This window comes from Coffea arabica, chromosome 1e, assembly GCF_036785885.1.
Source record: "Coffea arabica cultivar ET-39 chromosome 1e, Coffea Arabica ET-39 HiFi, whole genome shotgun sequence".
NCBI lineage: Eukaryota > Viridiplantae > Streptophyta > Magnoliopsida > Gentianales > Rubiaceae > Coffea > Coffea arabica.
The window spans coordinates 45,784,195-45,807,169 of NC_092311.1; the positions used below are offsets into that span (position 1 = coordinate 45,784,195).

A 22,975-nucleotide genomic window follows, 5' to 3' on the forward strand; every position below is an offset into this window, starting at 1 on the left:
ACTACGTAACCCAAGCATTGAAGTCCTTTTTTTTTTTTTTTGAAAGAAAAGCATTCAAGTCCTTAAACCATTCTTTTCCTCTTCATTCCATCGATGTGGAATACTACATTCTCCTCACCTTTAGAACTTTGCGTTCTAGCAAAGGACGTCAGAATTCCAACTGTCTACTTGGTAAAGCGTCCACTTAATCATACTCGAATGCTAGAGGTGGCTCCCGCTCGACGTGGCACTTAACTCCTTGCACTTCTTTGTGTAGTTAGAACCATAATCCGCTGACCCAAACTCACCTCACGCAGAGATCACACGAGATTTACTCTGATACTAACCATCATGACTCGAGTCCAAAGGCTGGCCCAAATACGCTCGACGTGGCACTTAACTCCTTGCACTTCTTTGCGTAGTTAGAACCATAATCCGCTGACCCAAACTCACCTCACGCAGAGATCACACGAGATTTACTCTGATACCAACCATCATGACTCGAGTCCAAAGGCTGGCCCAAATAATATTTGGACCGAAATCCACTGACCCAAAATGGTTACCCAAATTACTATGTAGTCTAAATATCCAAGTTCTTAAATCATTCTTTTTCTCTACATTCCACTGATGTTGGATACTACAAAAAAAATGCCTATCTTTTTCATTTTTACAAGGAAAAATCGTTCAAAATATTCTTCACATTTTGTAAAATGACTTTTTCCGTCCATCACTTTTAAAAGTGTAATTGTACGTTCCTTACAAATTCACATTCATCAAATTTGATCCCTATTTAGGTTTTCGACTAATTTTTTATCGAAATCTACCACGTACCTTGCACGTGATCATTTTTTAAGAGCAAAATTGTCAAATCAAAATTTACATAATCCGATGTTTCGTTCCTCACATTTCATAAAATAAATTGTTTCATCCCTCACATTTTACAAAATGAATCTTTTTATCCCTCATTGATTGTAGACACCAAATTTTTGGTGTAATTTCATTTACTTCTTATTTTTAGTTTTTATTTGTAGTGTTAGTTTTATTCGTTTTTTAGTTTTTAGTTTCTAGTTTTATTTTTATTTTTAAGTTTTTATCATAGAATTTCTTGAAAAAAAAAGAAAAAAAGGAAAAAAAGAAAAAGCATTCAAAAAAAATATGATTTAGTCGTTTGTAATTTAAATTCAATGCTTTCTTGAAAGTGAAAGAAAAAGAAAAAGTAAAAAACGATGAAAATGGAAAATGAAAAAAAGGATTTGGAAATTGCACTTTGTTGTTTCTAGTTTATTTATTTTTTCACCCAATGTTAATTAAATTGTTTTTGTTATTTATTTTTATTATGATCAATTTTGTTTTTATTTTAAAAAAAAAAGGAGAATACGCGACAGCAAGCTGCGTTTTTTCGCAGCTTGCAAAGAGGGGCTCGGGCAGGCCTTAGCTGCAAATATAGGAGAGATGGCTGGGGTTTTAGGGTTGGAGATTCTGGTATAAAAAGGAAAAAAGGCAGGCAGCCGCAAAAAAAAAAGGAGAAGAGAGTAGGGGGCCGTAGGATGAAGGGTTGGAGAGAGATGTGAGTTGCATTGGGTAGTAGCCGCAAGAGAGGAGGATTTGGAGGGCAGAGGTTTTAGAGTTAACGGGCTAAGAAGAAAAACTGAGAAGCGACAAGAGAGAGGGGCGTGAGACGGCTAAGGCAACAAAAGAGCTAAGCAGGAACGACGGGGGAGAGTTAGAGAAAGCCGAGAGAGAGTTGAGAGAGTTGGAGTTGTGGCTGCACCAGGTAAAGAGAGAGTTCTTTGGGGCTGAAAGGCAAAAGAAAAACCAGGAGGGAGTTAGAAGGAGGAGTAGCTGGTTTCTGTTCTGGGAGGGAAAAGAAGAAAGCTTTCGGCCCAGAAAGGCAGCAAGGAAGGAGGTAGTGCCGAATCTGGAAGGCAGCCATAGCAGCAGGTGAAACGAGCTCCAGTTTCGCTTGATCCGTGCTAAAGCTCATCGCTTCGCCATTCCGGTGCTGATTTGCTACCAAGGGAAGTGAAGGTAGCCTCTCCCTGTTCTTTCGTTTCTGCATTTATTGAAATTCTCTCATTTGTTGGTGGTGTGATAAACGGCTCCGAAATGACAATCTTGAGCCAAAAGAGTCAGTCTCAATCCCAAATTGAAACCTGGTGATTTACTTGTTTACCAGTTTTGTAAAAACCTAATCTTGGGAAGGTTAAAGTCGTGTTGTGCTGATTTCCTTTTGGTTGAGCAAAGTTAATGTTCCGTGTCTTATTGATTTGTTTCTTCGTAGAAAGTTGTCGTTGTGTTTTGCCGTGTCTTAAATGGCTTGCGGTAGCTATAGGCAAGATTGTTAAAGTGTTTAAACATCGGACAAGCTCCAGAATTTTGCTAAAAGTTACATGGGTTTCCTTCGGATCTTTATATGAGGAAAAGTGGGGAGCATGTTTGGTTCATACTGAGTTCTTGATTGCTCGAAGTGTCTGCTTTCTTTGATGTTCGGATGTTAGGATGGTATGCCGTAGGCATTTTTTTGCCGCAAGCCGCGGATTTCTGCTGCATTTTTTTTTTCACATTCAGTTGCATCTTGGAGTTGTTGATGTCTGTAGTATCATCTTGACGCATGTAATCTCTGGTGACTCATGCTGTTTTATGAATTTTGGGTCATCCTTACTGTTTTAAGCCTTGCCCATATCATGCTTCATCATTAGATGTTGTTAAAAATGGAAATCTGGAATTCTGGTTTGAACGATGAAGAGCTGCATCTCATCTTCATGCTTCGCTACTTTCTGTCTTCCTCCCGCAACATCTCACAAGAACTAATTCTTAGACATCCTTTGCTGGCTTAGTCTGCCGTTGAGGGAAAGGAAATGAGTTAAAGTCATGGTCGAACATTTGGCTGGACAATGAGTTTCAGATTGCCAAAACCATTTTACATGGATGTCCTGTCCAGAATTTCTGTGATGCATTAGTTCCTTCATTGTTCTTGCTTGTTTGAAGTAGCTTGTTGCTTAGTTAAAGTTATGATGTTGGGTTGAAAAACATCTAATCAAAGCTTTGTATTTGAGTCAAAAATCTGGTTTGCATGATGAAGTAAAACAAAGGCCTCGGCTGGAAAAATTGCAGAAAACCTGCGGTTTTTTTTTTTTTCCTTTTCTATTGCTGTCTTGTTGTTTAGTCTTTTACCCTTGATGGCCAGCTTCACTTTTTGTTTTAATCCTGCAATAAGAGTTGCTGTCTTAATCCTGCAATGATGAAATGGTTATGCTTAGATGAAATGTTTTTTTGATCAAAGCTTGGAAATGGAAATGAGAAGTGCAGCAGTTTTCTTTCTCGGTTGATGGAAGTTTAAATAGAAAGTAATTGCAGAAATTTGTTTCCTACGTGACTTGCATGAAACTTGCATGGAAATAGCTTTCAATAATTTCATTTTGACCCCTTGGCTTCTAACTAATGTTACTATGACCCAATCAATTGAATGTTCTCTTCAATTTGGTCCTTGGCAGCTTTAATTTTTACAATTTCATTGCTTGTTTGCTTCAATTAACTACCATGCTTTGTTTCAATTGTGCTTAAGACATGACTTTAGGGACTTTATGATCAAGTGAGCTTTGTTTTGCGCATTTCTTTTAATTTTTCTTAAATAAAGTGGTACCTTGACCTTTTTATTGTTTTGAAGCCATTTTTACTTCATTTGATTACCATTCCAAAAAAGGTATAATTTCTTTTATCTTTTTTGTCTCTCCCCTATGTGATTCTACGTGTTATGTGAATATGCATGTCTACTTCGCTTTCCTTGTCTTTCATTAATTCCTTTCATTTATTTATTTCATTTACTTGTGCTTTTTTTTTTTGTTTAAATTATTCATTAATGGGGTATGTGTACACCTCTTGGCTTGTAATAGATAGGGCTTGGCGAGCAATTTGGTCCATTCACCCCTTCCTTTCTGTTTTAGTTAGCAAGTGTAATAGGTTCATGGCTTGCTTTTGTTGCTACGTGTTAATTTGCTTTATTAGGCTCTTGAATCTAGTCGAGCATTCTAAGTGTTATGTGCTACGTGTTTATAAGTGATTCGCATGTCTACTCGCTTTTTATAGTCATGAATGAATGTGATGGATGAATGGACGTCACCACACTAGTCCAATGCTAGTTGTGGCCCCTTTTTCCCGTTACCGCACTAGTCCAACGCTAGTTGTGGTTCTTTGTTCCGTTTCCACTAGTCCAATGCTAGTAGGAATTCATAGAAAGGGCTAGTCCAACGCTAGACCCAATAGGCCGTCCTTTTCGTTAGTGCATACTTGCATGTTCACTACATTTCATGCATTTTTCTTAGTTTTTATCATTTGGCATGCTCCTCGAACCCCTTTTCCCCTCATTTTAGGATTTTTGCATCTCATGCTAGTTATAGGGTACATTTGCTTGAGAGTCCCCTTTCGACAAGGGGAACGAGCGAGTGTGGCTCCGCAAATAGCCTTAGCACGCTAGTTCCCCCCTTCTAGTCAAAGGGAAGATTAAAGTCACAAAGTTAGGACTCCCCGTTCCCGTCTTGATGCACTCCTATAGGATTCATGCATTTTATTCATTCACTATCCTATACATTTCTACTTTATATTCTATCCCTTTCTTCACATTCTCACTTCACACTACTCTTGGACGTTTTCACTTAAATACTCACACTTTATACCATATCACTCGCACACATGCACTTTATGTTATTTTCACATTATCATTCTTTACTCACCTTACCTTGTAAATACATTTGCACACCTCCACGTACATCCTATTATTTTTATCACTTTTCTCACTTCACACAAACTCATATTTCACATGGCATGCATTCCACTCATTTTTACGTCATTTAGGATTATGTGTGACCTCTCCAAAGGATCATTATTGGGATTCACAATTAATGTGATTGGCACCACTCAACCTATGAAGAGAAATTTCCCCCATGTTCCCCTAGGTCTAGGTTTTTGCATTCATATAGTCATATCCAACACGCGATACATACCTTGGATAGAAAAATTAGGAAAGATGGGGCTAAATCACGCAACTAGCCTTGGCTAGGTCGAGGGGGTGCCTTGGATTTTTATCCTTGCCTTCCCCTTCGTCAAATGTGACTCCCGAACTTTTTTCGTTGGCTTACGTGGACTAGGAGTCGTTCAAAAGGGGTTTCTTTCTATCTTTCCTTTAGAAAATTTCTTTTTGGGTGACTTGGTACACCCTAACTCTATACCAAGTGGCGACTCCATTTTTCATTAAAAACCCCCTTTTGAATTTTGTTTGGCCAAATCGTCGCATTCTCAAGTCCCATGGCCTTTTACTTTCCATTTACACACGTTCACATTCCACTACACACTTTCACACCACACTACATTTAAAAGTGGGGCGCGACATTGATCATGTATACAAATAATTTTTTTTTAAAAAACTCATGTATATATCTATTTAATTTCACTTGAACAATACAAGTAGCATGTAATATATTTTTATTTGATTTCGTTTGAACATACTGCTCAGGTGAAATTAAATAGATATATACAGAAATTTTAAAAACTTGTTAATTTTTTGCTCATGTTTATTTATTTTTACTTGAAAATTGAAAATAAATAAGACATTTAATTCTAAATATTATCAAGTGTTTATATCGAATTAAATTTGAACAAAAAATAAATACATAAAAAGTATAACAAAAAGAAGTAAGTGATTGACACTTTCAAATTTTAAAACAATCACAAAACAAGTAATTCAATTATTAGTCTTAAAAGTAGTGAGTAGAAATTTCAGATTTAAATTATAATTTATTAGCATGATTATAGAATTCGAATTAGGACCAATTAATTAGATGGCCTTATTACACAATTCAATAAATGAATTATTACTAAAAGAAAAAAGACCACAAATATTGAATAGGTTCACATAGTGAAATCAAATATATGTGTGTGTGTGTGTGGGATTTAAAACAAAATTGTTAGTTTTAAACTCATGTATATATATTGAATAGTATATGTACGATTACAATTAGTCTGTTTAGATGAAATTAAATAGAGATATATTACATACTATTCATACTGTTCAGGTGAAATCAAATAGAAATATATATGAATTTTAAAAAAAAAATTATTCGTACACATGATTAATAAAAGATGAAAAAGTCATTTTGTGAAATATGAGAAATGAAAAAAAATTATTTTGTGAAATGTGAGAGACGAAACAATTCATTTTGTAAAATGTAAGGGACTATAGATTGGATTATATAAAATTTGATTTGATAATTTTACCCCAAAAAATGATCACATGCAAGACATGTAGTGAATTCCGACCAAAAACTAGTCGAAAATCTAGGTAGGAATCAAATTTGACGAAAGTGAATTTATAAGGTACGTAAAATTACATTTTTAAAAATAATTGATGAAAACAATCATTTTACAAGATGTGAGAAATGTTTTAAACGATTTTTCCTTTTTACAATAAGTATTTCGTATCGATAGGAGTGTTCTCTATCGGTAAAATATCTATTTTAAACTATCTCTATATCAACGTAGTAGTGGAAAGACTACCACGCTGCATCTAAACTTCAAACAGTTAAGTCTTGACTCGTACGGTTTGTACTTCACAATTTTCTTGGAGTGGAAAAATAAATAAATAACAATCTTTTGAAACGTGCATTGCTGCTCTCTGAACGTTAAACCTATATTCTCTTTTAAATTGAAGGTTTTGGTGACCCTCATATGATATGTTCCTACGCATTTTTTCTATTTCCGCTGTACATGTTTGGCCAGCGAAGAGAAAATTATAGAACGTATTTTTCTGTGCAAAATGTCAACTATTGTTTTTTTTTTTGTCAAGAAAATGTCAACTATTGGAAGCACACAAAAAGTGGAGAAAGCCTGAGTGTTGTATCATATGCGATGTGAAGTATCAAATGGGAGAGGGAAGGGGGATCTCAAGTCCCACCTCAAACAAAAAAAAAATGTGGAAGTCATTTTTTTTTTCTTGGCTACAATTTTTGTTCCCTCCAATTGAAAAAAATGAGGGTGTTCGGACTTTGAGTTTTCACGGAAAAAATTTTGGAATATTCTCCTAACATATTTCTTAAACATCCTTTTTATCTCACATATTGATCGTTACAATCTAATATTTAACAAAAAATTTAAGAATTGCAATGCAAAAGGTGGATCTTAGTTAGATCAACACTCTTATGATGACACATTACTTAACTCAGCATTTTAAGTGTTTTACTACCACGATCTACCCTCTAAGGATAAGAGACCTTAAAACCTCAAGAATTAAAGCTCCAGAGTTGAAGAGACTTTAAAACCTCGAGAATTAAAGGTCCTTTCAGGTTCAAATCCATCTCCCCCTTCGCTTATGAAATCCTACGATAAGTATTTTACGACTTTGAGGTGGGTTCCACCGACATCAGGCATAGTACAAAAGTTCTCTGACCCAGAGATTCTATCCATTCCGGGCAAGCGGCACTTTCTGAATTGAGAAAGAATGAAAAATGTTGCATCTTAAAAACCCCAGTTAATTGGTTCAGCTGCAAGTCCAGAACCTAGCACGAGATTGGGTCCAATTAACTTTGTATTCGCGAGATAAATGGGCCCAAAACCTGAGATCCTCAGCTGATCCAAAAGGTCCTTCTTTTCCCCCCAAATTGTTGTCAACATTTGAAGGGTCTACTGTTTATAAGAAAATGGAAACAAAAAAATAATAATAAGTGAGCTCCCAAACACTTTTCTTATCTTATGTGATAAAATCTCATTAAATTGTATGAAATCAGGATAAAACTAATGAAAATATACTCAACCATGTGACACAAATTCCAGTACAATTGTGTCCTAGATGGAAAATATGAATATGTGAAATTTTGAGTGACCAGAAACTCAGCAAAAGAACATCAACAAATTAATCATAAGCCATAATATTACTATTCCTTCCTCTCTTTCTTTTTTTTTTTTAAATTAAACTCAATAGTCAGCCTAACCTTCTCCTACTCTTGAGAGGATGGGGGAGAGGTCCAACGGATCTAAACCACCATTAGACTAGACGGGTGCACTACGCATCCATACCCGTATGAATTTAGAAGAACCACATATAATGGCACATTGATAAGAAGTAAGGTTTAAATTTTTGACTTCCTATCCTACAAAAATTTAAAATCTTTGATGGTGGCCAATGATCTAAAAGCTGGTGATTCTATTCCTTCCTTGTATTAGTAAAATCTACTCCCAAAGAAAAGAGGGGAACACATACTTAAGGACGAAGAACTAAGGGTACATCTTTAAGCGGCGCTTTAATTGTCCGTACGGACACAGAATAAAGGCCCTCACCTTACTGTTAAAGTTACAGATTCTTTCTTCCTTTGTTCCTTTCACACATAAAAGTTAATGGGTACGTCCGACTCTAAAAAAAAAAAAAAAAAATTCCTTTTGCTCTTTTTAAGGATGTTTTACCACTTTCTTCGGAAAAGCTTGCCGAAATCGCAGTGGCAATTGAGACTTTGAAGTGGGCTACCCTCAAAAAAATGAAAGACTTTTAGGTGGGCCTGAAAAGGAGTCAAACTGCGTTTTCACAACCCCGCCGGCCAGCTCTCTTATTAATTAATTTATTTACTTTTTTTTTGGGTAAATCCAGCCAGCTCTTCACTTAATTGGAGTCTTAATATTAATTTTTTTTTACGCTGTTAATTTACATTCTAACGAGTTGATACTCACCAGCCCGTCTACTCTTCTCTGTTTTCGAATACACTCGAAGGCCATCCTTTTGTTAGCTGCCCAACTAATCCAAAAAATGCATGCCACGTTATTGCTAGTTTGAAAAGGAAAGAATTTTAGACTTTTAGTAACTTACAAAATTGGTATGATGTTAGCAAAGCGCAAATGGGCTATCGGTTTTATCATAGCTTGTAAAATGTATTATTCTAGTTTAATTGGGTATGTAGATTGCTTCCAACAATTTGTGTGTTCTGAAAAATTGAAACGAAAAAAATGCAAACTGTGTGTTTTGAAAAATCGAAAAAAAAAACTTATCAATAATATGATAATATCTCTAGATTTTGAAATATAAAAAGACAATTTTGCCCAATTCTGACCAAATTCTTTTGTCGTCTTCAGTATAATTGATGATTCAAGTAGAGGTGTCAAAATGGGTGACTTGGACGGGTTTGGGTTGGGTAAAATGGGTAATGGGTATAAGTGAGTCAACCCATTTATACCCATTTAATTAGATGGGTATAAATGGGTAACCCAATTACCCATTTATAACCCATTTATTTAAATTTTTTGTAAATTCATTTTTTCAAACTAAGTTATCAATTTATACCGCTCTTTGTACCCATCATTAGTTTTAAATATTTACTTATAATGTTCAATAAGCCTAATTACCAAATTTTTTTCATTTATACTCTATTTCACAAAATTACATATTATTTAATAATTGAATAATAAGAATATAAAAATTTGAACTAAGTACTATAAAAGTTAATATAAAAATTTAATCCAAAAATTTTTAACCCCTAACATTTTTTCCATATATAAATTTAAAATTTCATTTTAGAAAGATAAGAAAAGAGGCTCAAATTTATCATAAATTGGTAATGCCGAAAAATGAGCAAGTTAACAAACTAAGAGAAAACAAAATAATAAAATAAAACAAACAAATAATAATAATAATGAAACAAAAGTAGTTAACATCATGACAAAATGAAAAATTTGAAAAAAAAATGGGTGGGGGAAAAGAAGAGATTTAGGGGAAGAGAATTTTAAATGGGTTAATTGGGTTTGATGGGTTACCCAATAATACCCATTTATTAAATGGGTATTATTGGGTAACCCATTTATACCCATATACAAAAATTTAAGATACCCATACCCATCTATTCATAGGCGGGTATGGGTAAATTTAGTTAAGTAGGTTGATTTGCCACCTCTAGATTCAAGTAACAATTTTTTGCTCTTACAAATGGAGAGGAAATTCCTAATTAGTTAATTGGGATTGGTCCTTTAGTTGTCCGATATAACTTGTAATTTTTTCTAATCTAATGCACTACTTTGTATCAATAATTTTTTTTTGATAAAATATCATAATTTCATTAAGATATGTATTGATAGCATAAATTACATCATCAAACATACACAGATATAAAAAAATATATCTAAAAAAATTATACTACAAATCTGAAGAATAATAAAATTACATCACAAAACTCCAAATTTAAAAAATAATGTAAAATAATTGTAACTCCACGGACATCTGTACATGATTCCAATTGCTATATCTGCTAATTAAGTGTTTCAAATCCGGATATTATGGTGAGATTTGCCAAATAGGTCTAAGAAATTTCAGATCTGATAATCAAAATCTAACAAAAACTCAGTTCTAATAAAAGAAAATTGAAAAAATTTATCAAAAACTCTCACTATGAATCCTTATGAGAGAATAAAACTTTCACTAAAAAATTTAGAAGATAATAAAACTCTCATTAGATAATTCTAATGAGAGAATAAACTCTTATTAGAAAATTTTAGAAGAGATTTTATTCACCAAAATGAAAATAAACTATAAAGAGGGTTCTTCCCACAGGAAAAGATAAAAAATTCTGATCTTTTTCCGTAGGAGAGTTGGGGGAACTTTTGGTTTGAGAGTTTTTTCTTCTAAAGAGAAGGAAAAGGGAAGGAGAAACAATTTCCCTCCATAATCTGCTCGAATTTCCCTTCGCTTTACCGATTGCCATCAGATTTTGACTATAAGAATAATAAAAGCCAGACTTGAAGACTGTGGTCACGGTCCCCAACCCTCAAGAATTTCTTAGAGGGGAATTCCGGTTATTCCTTCCTCAAAATAACCCAACCACCCCCCTTCCCCTGGAAAGTTAAAAAAAAAAAAATTCTGACTCCTTTTAGATTAATTGTTTTTGAAATATTTTACTATAATAGTGTATATGAAAAAAGCTTTTTACTATAAATGTTTTTCGTGATGTTTTTAGAGGTGCTTTTAGAATATATTTAGAATATTTTTAAAGTTAAAATTTTTTGTAGTCATTTCTAAAAATTACCACCGCCCCCTTCATTCTCTTTCCTCCTCCTCCTCCCCTTCTCCTCCATCTCTTTACTTCTCCCATCTTCCTCCTCCCTTTCTTTCCTCCGCATCTTCCATTCCCTCTTTCCCCGCCGTGCCTCACCCTTCTTCTTTCTCCCTCGATCTAGCTGAGAAGGGGAGGAGAAAAAATGAGGGGAAGGAAAGAGGAGAAAGGATTGGATGGTGGTGAGTGATTGTGATAAATGGAAGAAGAAAATGGTGTGGATTTTTATTTTTATTTTTTTTGTATGTTTGGAGTTATTTTTTATATTGTATGAATATGATGTTTTCGGAGTTATTTTTGTTTGTGTATTATTGTAATATTGCATATGAAAAACTTATTTTTCAAAAATCCTGTAACTTCCCCGATAAGCTTTGGTATTTGTCATCCCTTTTCTTTTTTGAGGATAATACAATTTAGATATATTCAGTTATAGTCACCATCACGGATTAAAACATACTTTTAAAACTAAATCAAATTTATAGGAATTTTTATGCATAGTCTATTAACACAACTCTTGTGTTAGCAATAAGATTCTCGATCAAGGTTTTGAAAAAAAATATTTGCCTCACAAATCCCAATCATCTTTTTATCCTCTCAATCACATTTTTATCTCACATACATCACATCACAAACAGTGCTATAGTAATTATCTCAAATAAATCATCCAAATAAACTCTTATCCAAACAAATTCAAATTGTTCTTTGGCATTTGTCATCTCTTTTTTTTTTTCTGAGAAAAAAGTTAGATATATTCAATTTTACTCATTATCACGAATTAAAACATACTTTTAAAACTATATAAAACTTTCAAAAATTCTTACGAATTATCCATTAATACAATTCTTGCTTTAGCATCGAAATTCAATAATAAAAAAATAGTTGATCCTTATCAATTGAATTAATTTGCATTGGCTAAAGGTCAGGTACAGGCCTCTGGCTGTTCCGTTGGCCACTCTTCCGTTCTGAAACTTCGAGGTTTCTTTCTCCCTTTTCCACTCGCTGGACGGTCCCTTCCACTCTTCCATTCATCCCGGTTCTCTAACATATCAGAAGATGGGACCATTTTCCTTCGGCTGCACTAAATGCTACGACTTTTGGGCCCACAACCGAATCAATCTGGGAAGTGGGATCCCAAAAATTCGAAGAAAGGTACACCATATATTGAACAGGGTACAACACCGTGACGCTTTTTCATTTTTTATCAAGCATTGACTTTTCTTCGGCCTAAGGCAACTCCAGTACTGGGCCTACTGCGATAAAGATATGAAGCGCGTCGTTTTTTATCTCAACGGTGTCGTGTGGGGTAGCCGCCTGGCACGAATCCCACACCCACACCCCCGCTGCCACGAATCCGCCGAAAAATCACTGTTGGATTAAATTCTGCAGCACGCTTTCTTTCCCTATGAGGTTATCATTCCTTATGTTGGAAGACGTACTACGCTAACCAAGATTCTATCCGGGTGAAATGATTTCAATGTTCAAATCTCCATACCTCATTTGACAAATTTACCCTTTATTTGGCGGCATGCACAAGTATTCAACAAACAAACCAAAATTTCTTTTGCTTCTTTTTTTGGAAAGTAATATAATTAAATCGTGGGGAAATGTAACGACTGAAGAATAATTACTTAATTTGCTCTTTTTTCCTTTACTTACCCGTTTAGATTGTATTTTTCGTCATTTTTCATGAAAAAATTACTGTAACAATTTAATGTATGTGAGAGAAAAAGGTAATAAAAAAATATAATCACGGAAAATGACGTAATTTTTCGACAAAAAATGACAATCCAAACAAGGTTGCGTTCAATTAATAGCATTTACCATGAAATTCATAAAACAAAAGCATCCAAAAAATACACCAACAAAAGAATTAATGGTTCATTTGCCTTTTCACTTTATACTAGTACTGAAATACATACATTTCCTTGTATTTCACATAGGAATAGAGTGCCAAAAATGCAGCTTAGATTGCTCTTCTTGCTTTTTTATTTTCCCCTTTTTTTCTTTTTCTTTTTACCTTTATTAGCTGTGTTTTTCTTCACATTTCCTAGACATTGTCCCAATTGGCTTTGTATTACTGTGATAAAAAATAAAGAAAGTGAAATGAGAAAATTGAAAGTTAGAGAATTACAGGTGTAAACTCATCACGAAAGTTCTTAAATTGTTACATTACAAATAAATCGTATACAGTTTTGTAGAAATAATTATAGGTCTATATAAAAAGCTGATATTATGCTCATATATTATCTTTATGTGAAGGCACAAATTTTCAAATAAATTAAGTAAGAAATACGTTGAATCTGAGGGTAAAATTGTCACATTGAAAACTTTGTAGATTAGGACTGTTTTCCTTCCAGCCAATTAGCCGTGCGCTGCCTGGACATACCTCTCTTTTTTTTTTTTTTTTTTTTTTGTCTTCCATCTATTTATCAATTTTTGGATTGCTATTTTTAGATTTATTTTTGTAGAAAAATATACACGGTAACAATTTGATATATATAAAATAGAAAGGTGATTGAGAAATGCATTTGCAAAAAATACAAAAAATTTTCTGTAAAAAATCACAATTCAAACAAAATTCTTTGAATTCCTAATAGACCGTGTGATTTTGCCATTCAAACAATTATAGTTAATGCTTATCTCACAAGTAGTCAAACTCAAAAACCGCAGGCTAATGAAAAATCACGTTTTCTACCCCTTTTGATTCGCACAGCAATTCTTCTGGGTTCACACTTTTAGATCCAACTCTCACGTTCTATGTTACTTCTTAGGCAACTACGTTATGTTTTCCTCCTTTTACGTTACTTGAATTTTTCCTTTTCTATGAAACAAATGGTTTTTGAAAGGTCAGATTCGACAATTTCATTCTCCCCGATCCCGTCTATTAACATTTAATAAAGAACCGTCCCAACCAACTGGGGTTGGGCCAAGTGATAAGCAACTTGGTTCCGCTTAAGCAGGTCTCGGGTTCGAAACCTGGCGTATGCAGTTACCCTTGTTGGGAGACTCACCCACCACAGCCAGGTGTGCGACCCGGGTCGACCAACGGATTAGTCAGGGCAAAGCCCTGGATACCGTGGCAGGCAACCAAAAAAAAAAGAACCGTCCCAACCAGCTTTAATATATTTTTGTAAAAAAAAAAGTACTATTATTATTTCAAAAAATTATTTGAAATAATTACTGTAGTACTTTTTGTGATGTGATGTATGTGAGATAAAAAGGTGATTGAGAGTATAAAAAGATAGATTGAAAAATATGTTTATGATGCAAGTGAAAAAATTATCTATCCAAACATAGCCACGTAGAAAAACTATTTATATCTGTCTCTATATAATGCATGAACAACTGGTTTGGTGTTAAAAAAAACCTGTCATTACATTCCTGACTATATATGTTTATATAACTACTTCTACTACATTACTCACATGCTTACATAACTGCTACTGCCATATATATCATCACCATATTTATCCCAAGTCTTTTTACCAATTTCAATAATAATAATAATAATAAAATGTCATAATTAATTTCTTTGCTACAACTAATTTATTATTGTATATTTTTTCATTATTCATTTTCTTCCTAAAATATGCACAAATATAACACTGACTAATTCCATGTCTGATGTATCCCAGTCCAATGGTTACTTGAAATCATATGAAGTTCAGTAAAGGCACGAATTTGCATTTGAGGAGAAATCGGGGGTTGGCTACAACATATTAATGTGGCATTGGACTGCTTTTCTTTTCTCATTAAATAACGGACTGTGTAAAATCATCTAATTATTGGCAATGCAAGAAGGTCCCATAAATTTATAATTTTCCATTCTTACCTAATTATAATAACCCGTTGTCTTTAACGGAGTTTTAATTTTCATTAACGGTCCCCTCCATTCCCCACCCCCCGCCCAGGGCCCCCCAGTCTCCTTAATGATTCTCGAGGAAGCTACTAAGCTCTCCCTGGGAAACACTCAAGTAAGCCACAGTAAATCGATCAACCATAAATCCTGCGGTTAAATTCAATCACATCAGCCTGTTACTCAATTTCGTAGAGAACGGGAATCCATGATAAATTACGTGGCTTAACCTCGATTAACTTGGTTTATGACTCCCCGTAGACCCAACACACCCAAATAATTCCACCCTCTTGCTCCACTGTTTCGGTCTTTCCACTACCCGCCTTCGCCGTTTCCATGTCCTTTCAAGTCTCCATATAAAGCAGGACAGAAGTTTTCCATTGTCACGCAAACCACTCCCATTTCTTCCACTCGCTCGCTCTTTCTTTACTTCTCCAAATCTCTCTTACGTTCCATTTATATAAAAAAATATATAGAAATATTTAAAATTCCACACATAATTAGAAATCTCATCTAGATAATGTCCGGAAGAGGACGCGGACGTGGCGGTGGAGGTCCCGGCAGCGGCGGCGGTGGTCGAGGCTCACTCTCGCCGGCTTTTGGACGTAGCCGTGGCCGTGGCCGTGGACGCGATGGTGGACGGGGATCATCGTCCGGCTACAATGCACCACCACCGCAGCCTGCTGGTGCTTCGGCAGCCGGGTCGTCGTCGTCGGCTTCGACGATAAGCCGGGAGTTGCAGCAAAAGTTGACCTTTCAGGCTTCGTCCTCCGGGAGTGAAGTTCCCGTACAGAGGCCAGAGGAACAGGCTGTGACGGAGGAGAGGAAACTGCCGCCAGCGTCGTCGAAGGCTACAAGGTTTCCGCAGAGGCCGGGCTTTGGAACTGTGGGTCAGAAATGTGTGGTTAGGGCTAACCATTTTCTCGTTGGAGTGGCTGATAGGGATCTACATCACTATGATGTAAGTCTACTGCTTTTGCTTTTCATCTGCTTGCTTTAGCATATTCGCGTGTGTATACTTTTGCCTGTTCATGTACATGTTTGAAAAATCCAATGGCCTGTTCGAGTATGTTTTGCATTTTTTTCGTTTGTTAAAAAATGTCTTGGTTTTTATTTTTACGGAGAGTAGCACTAGATCTTTTCTGTTTGACGGAAATAATTGTTTTTCGTACATTGGATTACTATTTAATGCACTGATACGTCGTTGCTTCACAAGAAGGCAAAGTGTCTACTTGGATGATATCTTTTTTTTTTTCGTGTTCTAAACTGTAAAACGTGTTCCTAATTTTCTCTTGGATTTCGTGCTGGATTGTTCAGTTTCTGGTAGTTTATGGGTTTAATAACTGACGGCTGATTTAAACATTAGCTTGGTCGGTATTGTTCTTCAGTTCTTTTGTTGTTTTCTCTGGTCGTCCTCCAATTTTATTTTTGAATTTCTGCTAAAACTTTACATGATTTGATTTCAATGTGGTAAATAGCTGTTTTTAATTGTTGAATATCTTGTTTCTTGTGACATTCTACGACTTTTGCATTTTAACCATCTCCAATTTCCTATCTGTCATGGAAAAGTTTTACTGTATACTTATGTAGGTATCAATTACTCCGGAAGTGTCATCGAAGAAAGTATGCAGAGATGTCATGAGGGAGCTTGTCAAAAGCCACAAGCTGTCACACTTGGGTAACCGAGCGCTGGCTTATGATGGAAAGAAAAATGTCTATGCTGCTGGCCCGCTGCCTTTTTCTTCGAAGGAGTTCATTATCAAGCTTTCTGACAAAGGTGATGGACCAAAGTAAGCGGATAACATTTTTCTTCATATAAGTTCTTATGGAATTAGCTGAAACAATTTTTAATACTCTTTTTCAATTGTAGGAGGGAAAGGGAGTTTAAGGTCTCTATTAAGTTTGCTAGCAAGGCTGACCTTCATCATCTTCAACAGTTTTTGAGAAGCGAACAGCTTGATGTACCGCAAGAAACCATACAAGCACTTGATGTGGTTCTGAGAGAAAGCCCATCTAACAAGTGACCTCTTGCTCGTATCTTTGTGTTTTACTTTAATCACTTGTATCTTGAGATGTTTTAGGCTGCAACTCGTCATGTAAGATATGTAGCAGTTCTCCTAAAGCAGTGAGATTTGTACTTGCAGTTATACTGTTGTGGGAAGGTCATTCTTCCATCCAACTTTGGGTGGTAGAGGTGAACTTGGTGATGGGGTAGAGTATTGGAAGGGATTTTACCAGAGCCTTCGTCCAACTCAGATGGGCCTCTCACTCAATATTGGTAGAATACTATCACTTGAGAATTGGTTCTTTCTTGCTTAAATGCATGTGGCTTCTTGTTCCGGAACTTGACTTGTCTATCAGGGATCCTTTTTCTTTTCTGTTCTCGTTTAATTTCTGTGGACTCTTTCTTGCTTTATTGATCTCTATTCTGTCTGCAGATGTGTCAGCTACGGCATTTTATGAACCCATTTCAGTTCTGGATTTCATTGCCAAGTACTTGAACATCAGAGACCTAAACCGTCTATCTGATCAAGATTGTATCAAGGTATTCCAGCGATTATTTCCATCGTTCTTATTATTATCCTTGTACATGCAAGAATGTTGTCTTTTTAATTGATTATGGGGGCAAAAGTTGGCTTGCTTTTTGGGTTGGAGATGGTATGCTCTCTTCGAGGTTCTGGATGCGAGTTAGCTAATTGATGTTTTTGCATTCTTCAGTTCTGGATCTATCATGTTAACTGTGTTCTGTGTTTTAGGTGAAAAAGGCTCTCACACGTCTTAGGGTGCAACATACTTATCTGGGGCACGTGAGACGCTACAGAATCTCAGGCATTTCAGATAAACCCACAAACAAGTTAACGTGAGCTCATACCTTCTCATTAGTGGATCCTTCTGCAAATTGACTTTATTTTGTTTAGTTGTGTCCAAATGAATGTGCAGAACTGTTGTATGAGTGTAGGAATTAAGGTTAAACAAACACAGTTGGATGATTTTCTTATATTTTACAAACCTTTCAACTACGATGCAGATTTGTCTGTGATGGAATTGACGTTTCTGTTGTTCAATACTTTGCTGAGAAGTACAAAATTGTACTTAGACATGCAACGTTGCCTGCATTGCAATCTGGAAGTGCATATCTGCCAATGGAGGTTTGCTGCTGAGCCTTCCCCCTCCCCTCCCCCCTCCCTTTTCTTGTGAACTGAGCTGAGATTGGCTACACGTGAATTACAGGTTTGTACAATTGTTGAGGGGCAAAAATATTCAAGAAAGTTAAATGACAGACAGGTTACAGCTTTGCTAAGGGCTACATGTCAAAGACCAAGGGAGAGAGAACAAAGCATCAGGGATGTAAGTATAGTATATATTTTGCTTTATGTATGCCTCTGGTTTTTCGTTTTCTTTTTTGCTTGGTCATTGGGATTTTCTATTTGTTTCTCTTCTCTGTACTGCTTTGTACTAAGCTTCTGCCGTTAATTTTCAGATGGTTATGCGTAACAATTACAACAATGATCAGCTTGTACATCAGGAATTTGGGATTCAAGTGAAGCCTGAGCTTACTTCTGTTGAAGCTCGGGTTCTTCCACCTCCTACGGTAATCATTTAGTTCATTATTTAATGAACTGTACAGTCTTCAATCTGGTTTTTAAATTCTACTGTGCTTGGTTGTCCAGCTCAAGTATCATGCGACCGGGGGAGAACCAAGGGTAAATCCAAGGGTTGGACAATGGAATATGATCAACAAGGTGTGTATGTTATATTTTTACTGAAATAACGGGTTACTAAATATTCACATGCTGTGACTGATAAAGATATTCTGCTTATGGAAAAGACATTTTTCTGTGACAACAATTGATTTGTTTATCTCTGAAAATATACCTTTTTTTCAAATTTGATTTTGGAAGAATTTAGAGAGTTGTTCTTATTTTATTTCTTTGACATGATAGAGGATTTTATTATTCTGCTAAACAAATTTTCATGAGCTTTGCGCTTACATGTATATGTTCATTTGGTCTATCATAATTTATTAGAAAATGGTGAATGGCGGGAAGGTGGACTCATGGGCTTGTGTCAGCTTCTCGCGGAATCTTGATGCAAGCAGGTTCTGTCAGGACTTGATTCGTATGTGCTCGAGCAAAGGAATGGTATGATCAATCCCTCCATATGATAGCCATTCGTGATGATTGTTCTATCACCTGAAGAACGTTTATAGATGTCTTTTGCATAATCAGGTATTTGCCTCAGGGCCAGTGCTTCCCATTCAATCAGCCCATCCTGGTCAAATTGAGAAGACTCTGTTTGATATTCATGCCAATTCTACTGCTAGACTTAGAGATTGTGCAGTGAAATACCTGCAGTTGTTAATTATAATTCTACCAGATCTCAGTGGATCTTACCGTGAGTAAAAGTATCTGAAATCTAACATGGATTTAGTGATTTGATTGCTTGCTTAATGCCAAAATTTTTGTATTCCCAGCAAAGATCAAGCGAGTGTGTGAAACAGAGTTGGGAATTGTTTCACAGTGTTGTCAGCCTAGGCACGTGCGAAAACCTAATAACCAATATCTTGAAAATGTTGCTCTTAAGATCAATGTCAAGGTTTGTAGTCTTCTTGTTAGTTTCCTTAGTTATTATCTCTCAAGGATACAACAGGTTTCATTTTGCTTTTGTCTGTTGAACCAGGTTGGTGGAACGAATGCGGTTCTAGAGCAAGCTGTTCAAAAGAAAATACCGTTTCTGACTGACCGTCCAACAATTATTTTTGGTGCTGATGTTACACACCCTCAACCAGGGGAGGATTCTAGCCCCTCTATTGCAGCGGTATGTTCTGGCTCAGTTAAACGATTTTGTTGTGCATGGCTATGTTAACTCTCTCTCTCTCTCTCGTTGAATGTTTGTCAACAGGTGGTTGCTTCAATGGATTGGCCAGAGGCTACAAAATATAGAGGGCTAGTTTCTGCTCAGCATCACAGGGTGGAGATAATCCAGGATCTCTACAATTGTTATGAGGACCCAAAAAGGGGCATGGTGCATGGGGGGATGATAAGGTCAGTTGCAAGATTACTTGGTGGATATGGTTGCCTATTTCTATCTTCCTCAAACCATTCATTTGGACATTACAGGGAGCTGCTGCGTGCTTTCTGGAGCTCAACTCGACTTAAGCCTGAAAGAATCATTTTCTACAGGTGCTCTTGTGCTCCCTTTCCCCAAATCCAGCTTTATAGAGCAAAAATTTGACATTAGTTGTATTTGTAGAGATGGAGTAAGTGAAGGTCAATTTAACCAAGTTTTATTGGAAGAAATGGATGCCATCCGAAAGGTATATGAATTAATTTTTTTGAGGTTCCTTGGCTCTCCTCACAATCTTTTCTTCAGAATGCCCTCTTATTGGTGAAGTTGTTTTGTCCAGGCTTGTGCTTCACTACAGCAAGATTATTTGCCACGAGTAACCTTTGTGGTGGTGCAGAAGAGACACCATACACGTCTCTTCCCTGCTAATCATGGAGATAGAAATTTAACTGACAGGAGTGGCAATATTTTGCCAGGTTCTGGTTTCCCATGAATAACCCTTTCTCTAATTGGCATAGCACTTCTTGTTTCTGCAATCACTTCTTCCATTAACTCTCCTCCTTTTATTTATTCAATCAGGTACTGTTGTTGAAACCAAGATTTGCCACCCAACTGAGTTTGACTTCTATCTTTGCAGCCATGCTGGGATTCAGGTAATTAGTGTTTCACCTGTGCCCTAACTGCATCATTGTGTGCTCATTTACCATTTCTAGTGTTGGAGCAGATGGCTATAATTGTCATCTGGTTCTTTATTTAACTCAGGGAACAAGCCGTCCGACCCATTACCATGTGCTTTATGATGAGAACGGATTCACTGCAGATGCTTTGCAAACGTTGACAAACAATTTATGTTACACGTAAGAATCTCTTGCTGTCTAGGATTACCTCTAGTTTCTAAAGTGCTTGTGGTATTGTTGGTTATGGTCAAATTATGGTTTCATCACTAAGTATCCTCACATGCATTCCTGTCTCCTTTTTAAGGTATGCAAGGTGTACTAAATCAGTTTCCATTGGTTAGTTTGCTAACTTTACGCTGTTATTGCAAATCTCGTTTAATAATAATCTGTTTCCATTTTAATGCCTAAAATGATTCTGCAGTGCCACCTGCTTATTATGCTCATTTAGCTGCATTCCGAGCTCGCTATTACATGGAAGGTGAATACTCGGATGGTGGTTCTAGCAGCGGGGGTAGGGCTACAAGAGAACAGAGGGCAGAGCTCCGGCAGCTACCAGCCATCAAAGATAACGTCAAGGATGTTATGTTCTATTGCTGAAGAGTTTCTCCTTCATGGTTCCTTTGTTGCGTATGGTGTCATTACCTGTTAATCCTTTTTGGTCAAATTATCGTTGAGAGATTTCTGGGTTCACTTGGTACCCTTAGATTAGATGTTGCTGACTTGCAACGTAGTAGCCGAAAAGACTTCCATTTTGTTCAGAACGGCCTTAAATTGTTTTGACTGATGTGTTTTTCTCGATCAAGATATCAAAGCCTGTAGTACTCTTGCTAAGTTGAGTGGCTCTGCTGGTGCTATCCGAATGTTGAGCGTATAAGATGGAAGTTGGCTTCACAAACGCTGTCAAATTTCAATTATTAAATTTGCGCTTAAAACATCTCCAATTTCAGGGGTCATAATTAAAATCTTGCTTAAAACGTCACCAACTTCATAACAAAGCTTCATGGCAAGCTATTTGTTCCTAATTTAGATTGGGGGGTATTCGAGTTGAATTTGAACTGGATGCATTTAGCACTATTTGAGCTCGAGTTTGAACTTGAGTTTAAAGAGGTTTGGTCTTTTAAGTTAACGGTGGTTTAGGGCTTTGAGAGAGAGACATGGGTGTTTGGGTTGAGAGATAGCAATAAGGAGGAAGATAGACGAGTGGAGAGAGAAATGAAAAGGGATTTTTGGACTATTTAGGCAGGGTTTTGAATTGAATTTTTTTTGGGTGCCGTATTTACTAATCAATCCATGGGAATTATTATTTTTAATAATAACATTGTAGTAAATTTTTAACAAGTCTGTGTCTGTATATGTAATTTCATCCTAATATAACAATCAAATGTATTACTCAATTAAAGTCATTGAACATTCAAGTATAGCATTATAATACTCGAACTCGACTAATTTAAGTAGAGTATGGTTGAATTTGGCTCGAGTTCGATCAACTCCAAATTGAGTTGGACAATTGATTGAACTACTTATGACTTGCTTGCGAGTAGCTTAGTTTGATTGCAACCCTATTTTTGAGAGTCTGAAATTTAGTTGAATACCTTAATAACTATGCACACACCAGTTATGGCTAGATTATGAAACAGAAGAATGGAACCTCTCTCAGACCTCAATATAGGGCCACGGACCCACTACAAATTTTAGATAGGGAAAATTCATCAATTTGGTCCTTGAATTTTTCACTAAAACCAATTTCATCCTTAATAGTTCTTTTTAACCAATTTACTTCTTGAATTATGTTTTCCATTTCAATATAGTCCTTCTACGGCAGTGCCACCACATTTTAACTCTTTTCCACGACCAACCAAGGGCATTTTTGGCTAAGAAAAGGTTTGTTTCTGCATGCAAGTCAACTCTTCTATAAAAAAATGAGAAAAAATAAGAACATTAAACTAAGTAGTGGAGAAAAAATAAGAACATTAAACTAAGTAGTGGAGAAAAACTAATTTTTGACTAAAGTGGGGTGAAAATTAAAAATTTACAAATACAAATCACCAAATCACTCACATCAATCCGTCCTTCACTAGCATGCTTCGTCAACGCATATAGTTACCACTCTAAAAAGAAGAAGCATCGGCACCTGTACTCAAGTACAACCTACCAAGAAAATGTGGAAGGAAGGCCATTTTGCTTTTGGCTTGAGTAAGATTGGAATTTAGCAGAAAAAGTGGAGTTTTGGGAGAAATTAAGTGCAGAGGAAAATTAGAAAGCTTTAAAATTGCACTTCTGGAAGAAATTTGTCATCTTTGCTTGGATAGTAGATTAATTTG

General features: G+C 36.0%; 1 protein-coding gene across 2 annotated transcripts; it reads left to right on the forward strand.

Annotated features, from left to right (window-relative positions):
• Positions 1-15,289: 15,289 nt before the first annotated feature.
• Positions 15,290-21,485, forward strand: LOC113706822 (protein argonaute 5). Of its 2 annotated transcripts, XM_027228847.2 has the most exons (22): positions 15,291-15,871; positions 16,501-16,700; positions 16,781-16,930; positions 17,055-17,188; positions 17,349-17,455; positions 17,667-17,770; positions 17,939-18,059; positions 18,142-18,258; positions 18,392-18,502; positions 18,582-18,653; positions 18,939-19,052; positions 19,140-19,305; positions 19,385-19,506; positions 19,591-19,728; positions 19,813-19,955; positions 20,031-20,093; positions 20,164-20,227; positions 20,318-20,453; positions 20,557-20,630; positions 20,740-20,834; positions 20,959-20,990; positions 21,076-21,485. In XM_027228847.2, the coding sequence occupies exons 1-22, from the start codon at positions 15,431-15,433 to the stop codon at positions 21,249-21,251; spliced, it is 2,880 nt and encodes a 959-aa protein (XP_027084648.1). In that variant the 5' UTR covers positions 15,291-15,430; the 3' UTR covers positions 21,252-21,485. The 2 variants fall into 2 exon arrangements, with proteins under 2 accessions (XP_027084656.1, XP_027084648.1); XM_027228855.2 differs by lacking the exon at positions 20,959-20,990 and having other exon boundaries at positions 15,290-15,871; positions 21,076-21,280.
• The last annotated feature ends 1,490 nt before the right edge of the window (positions 21,486-22,975 follow it).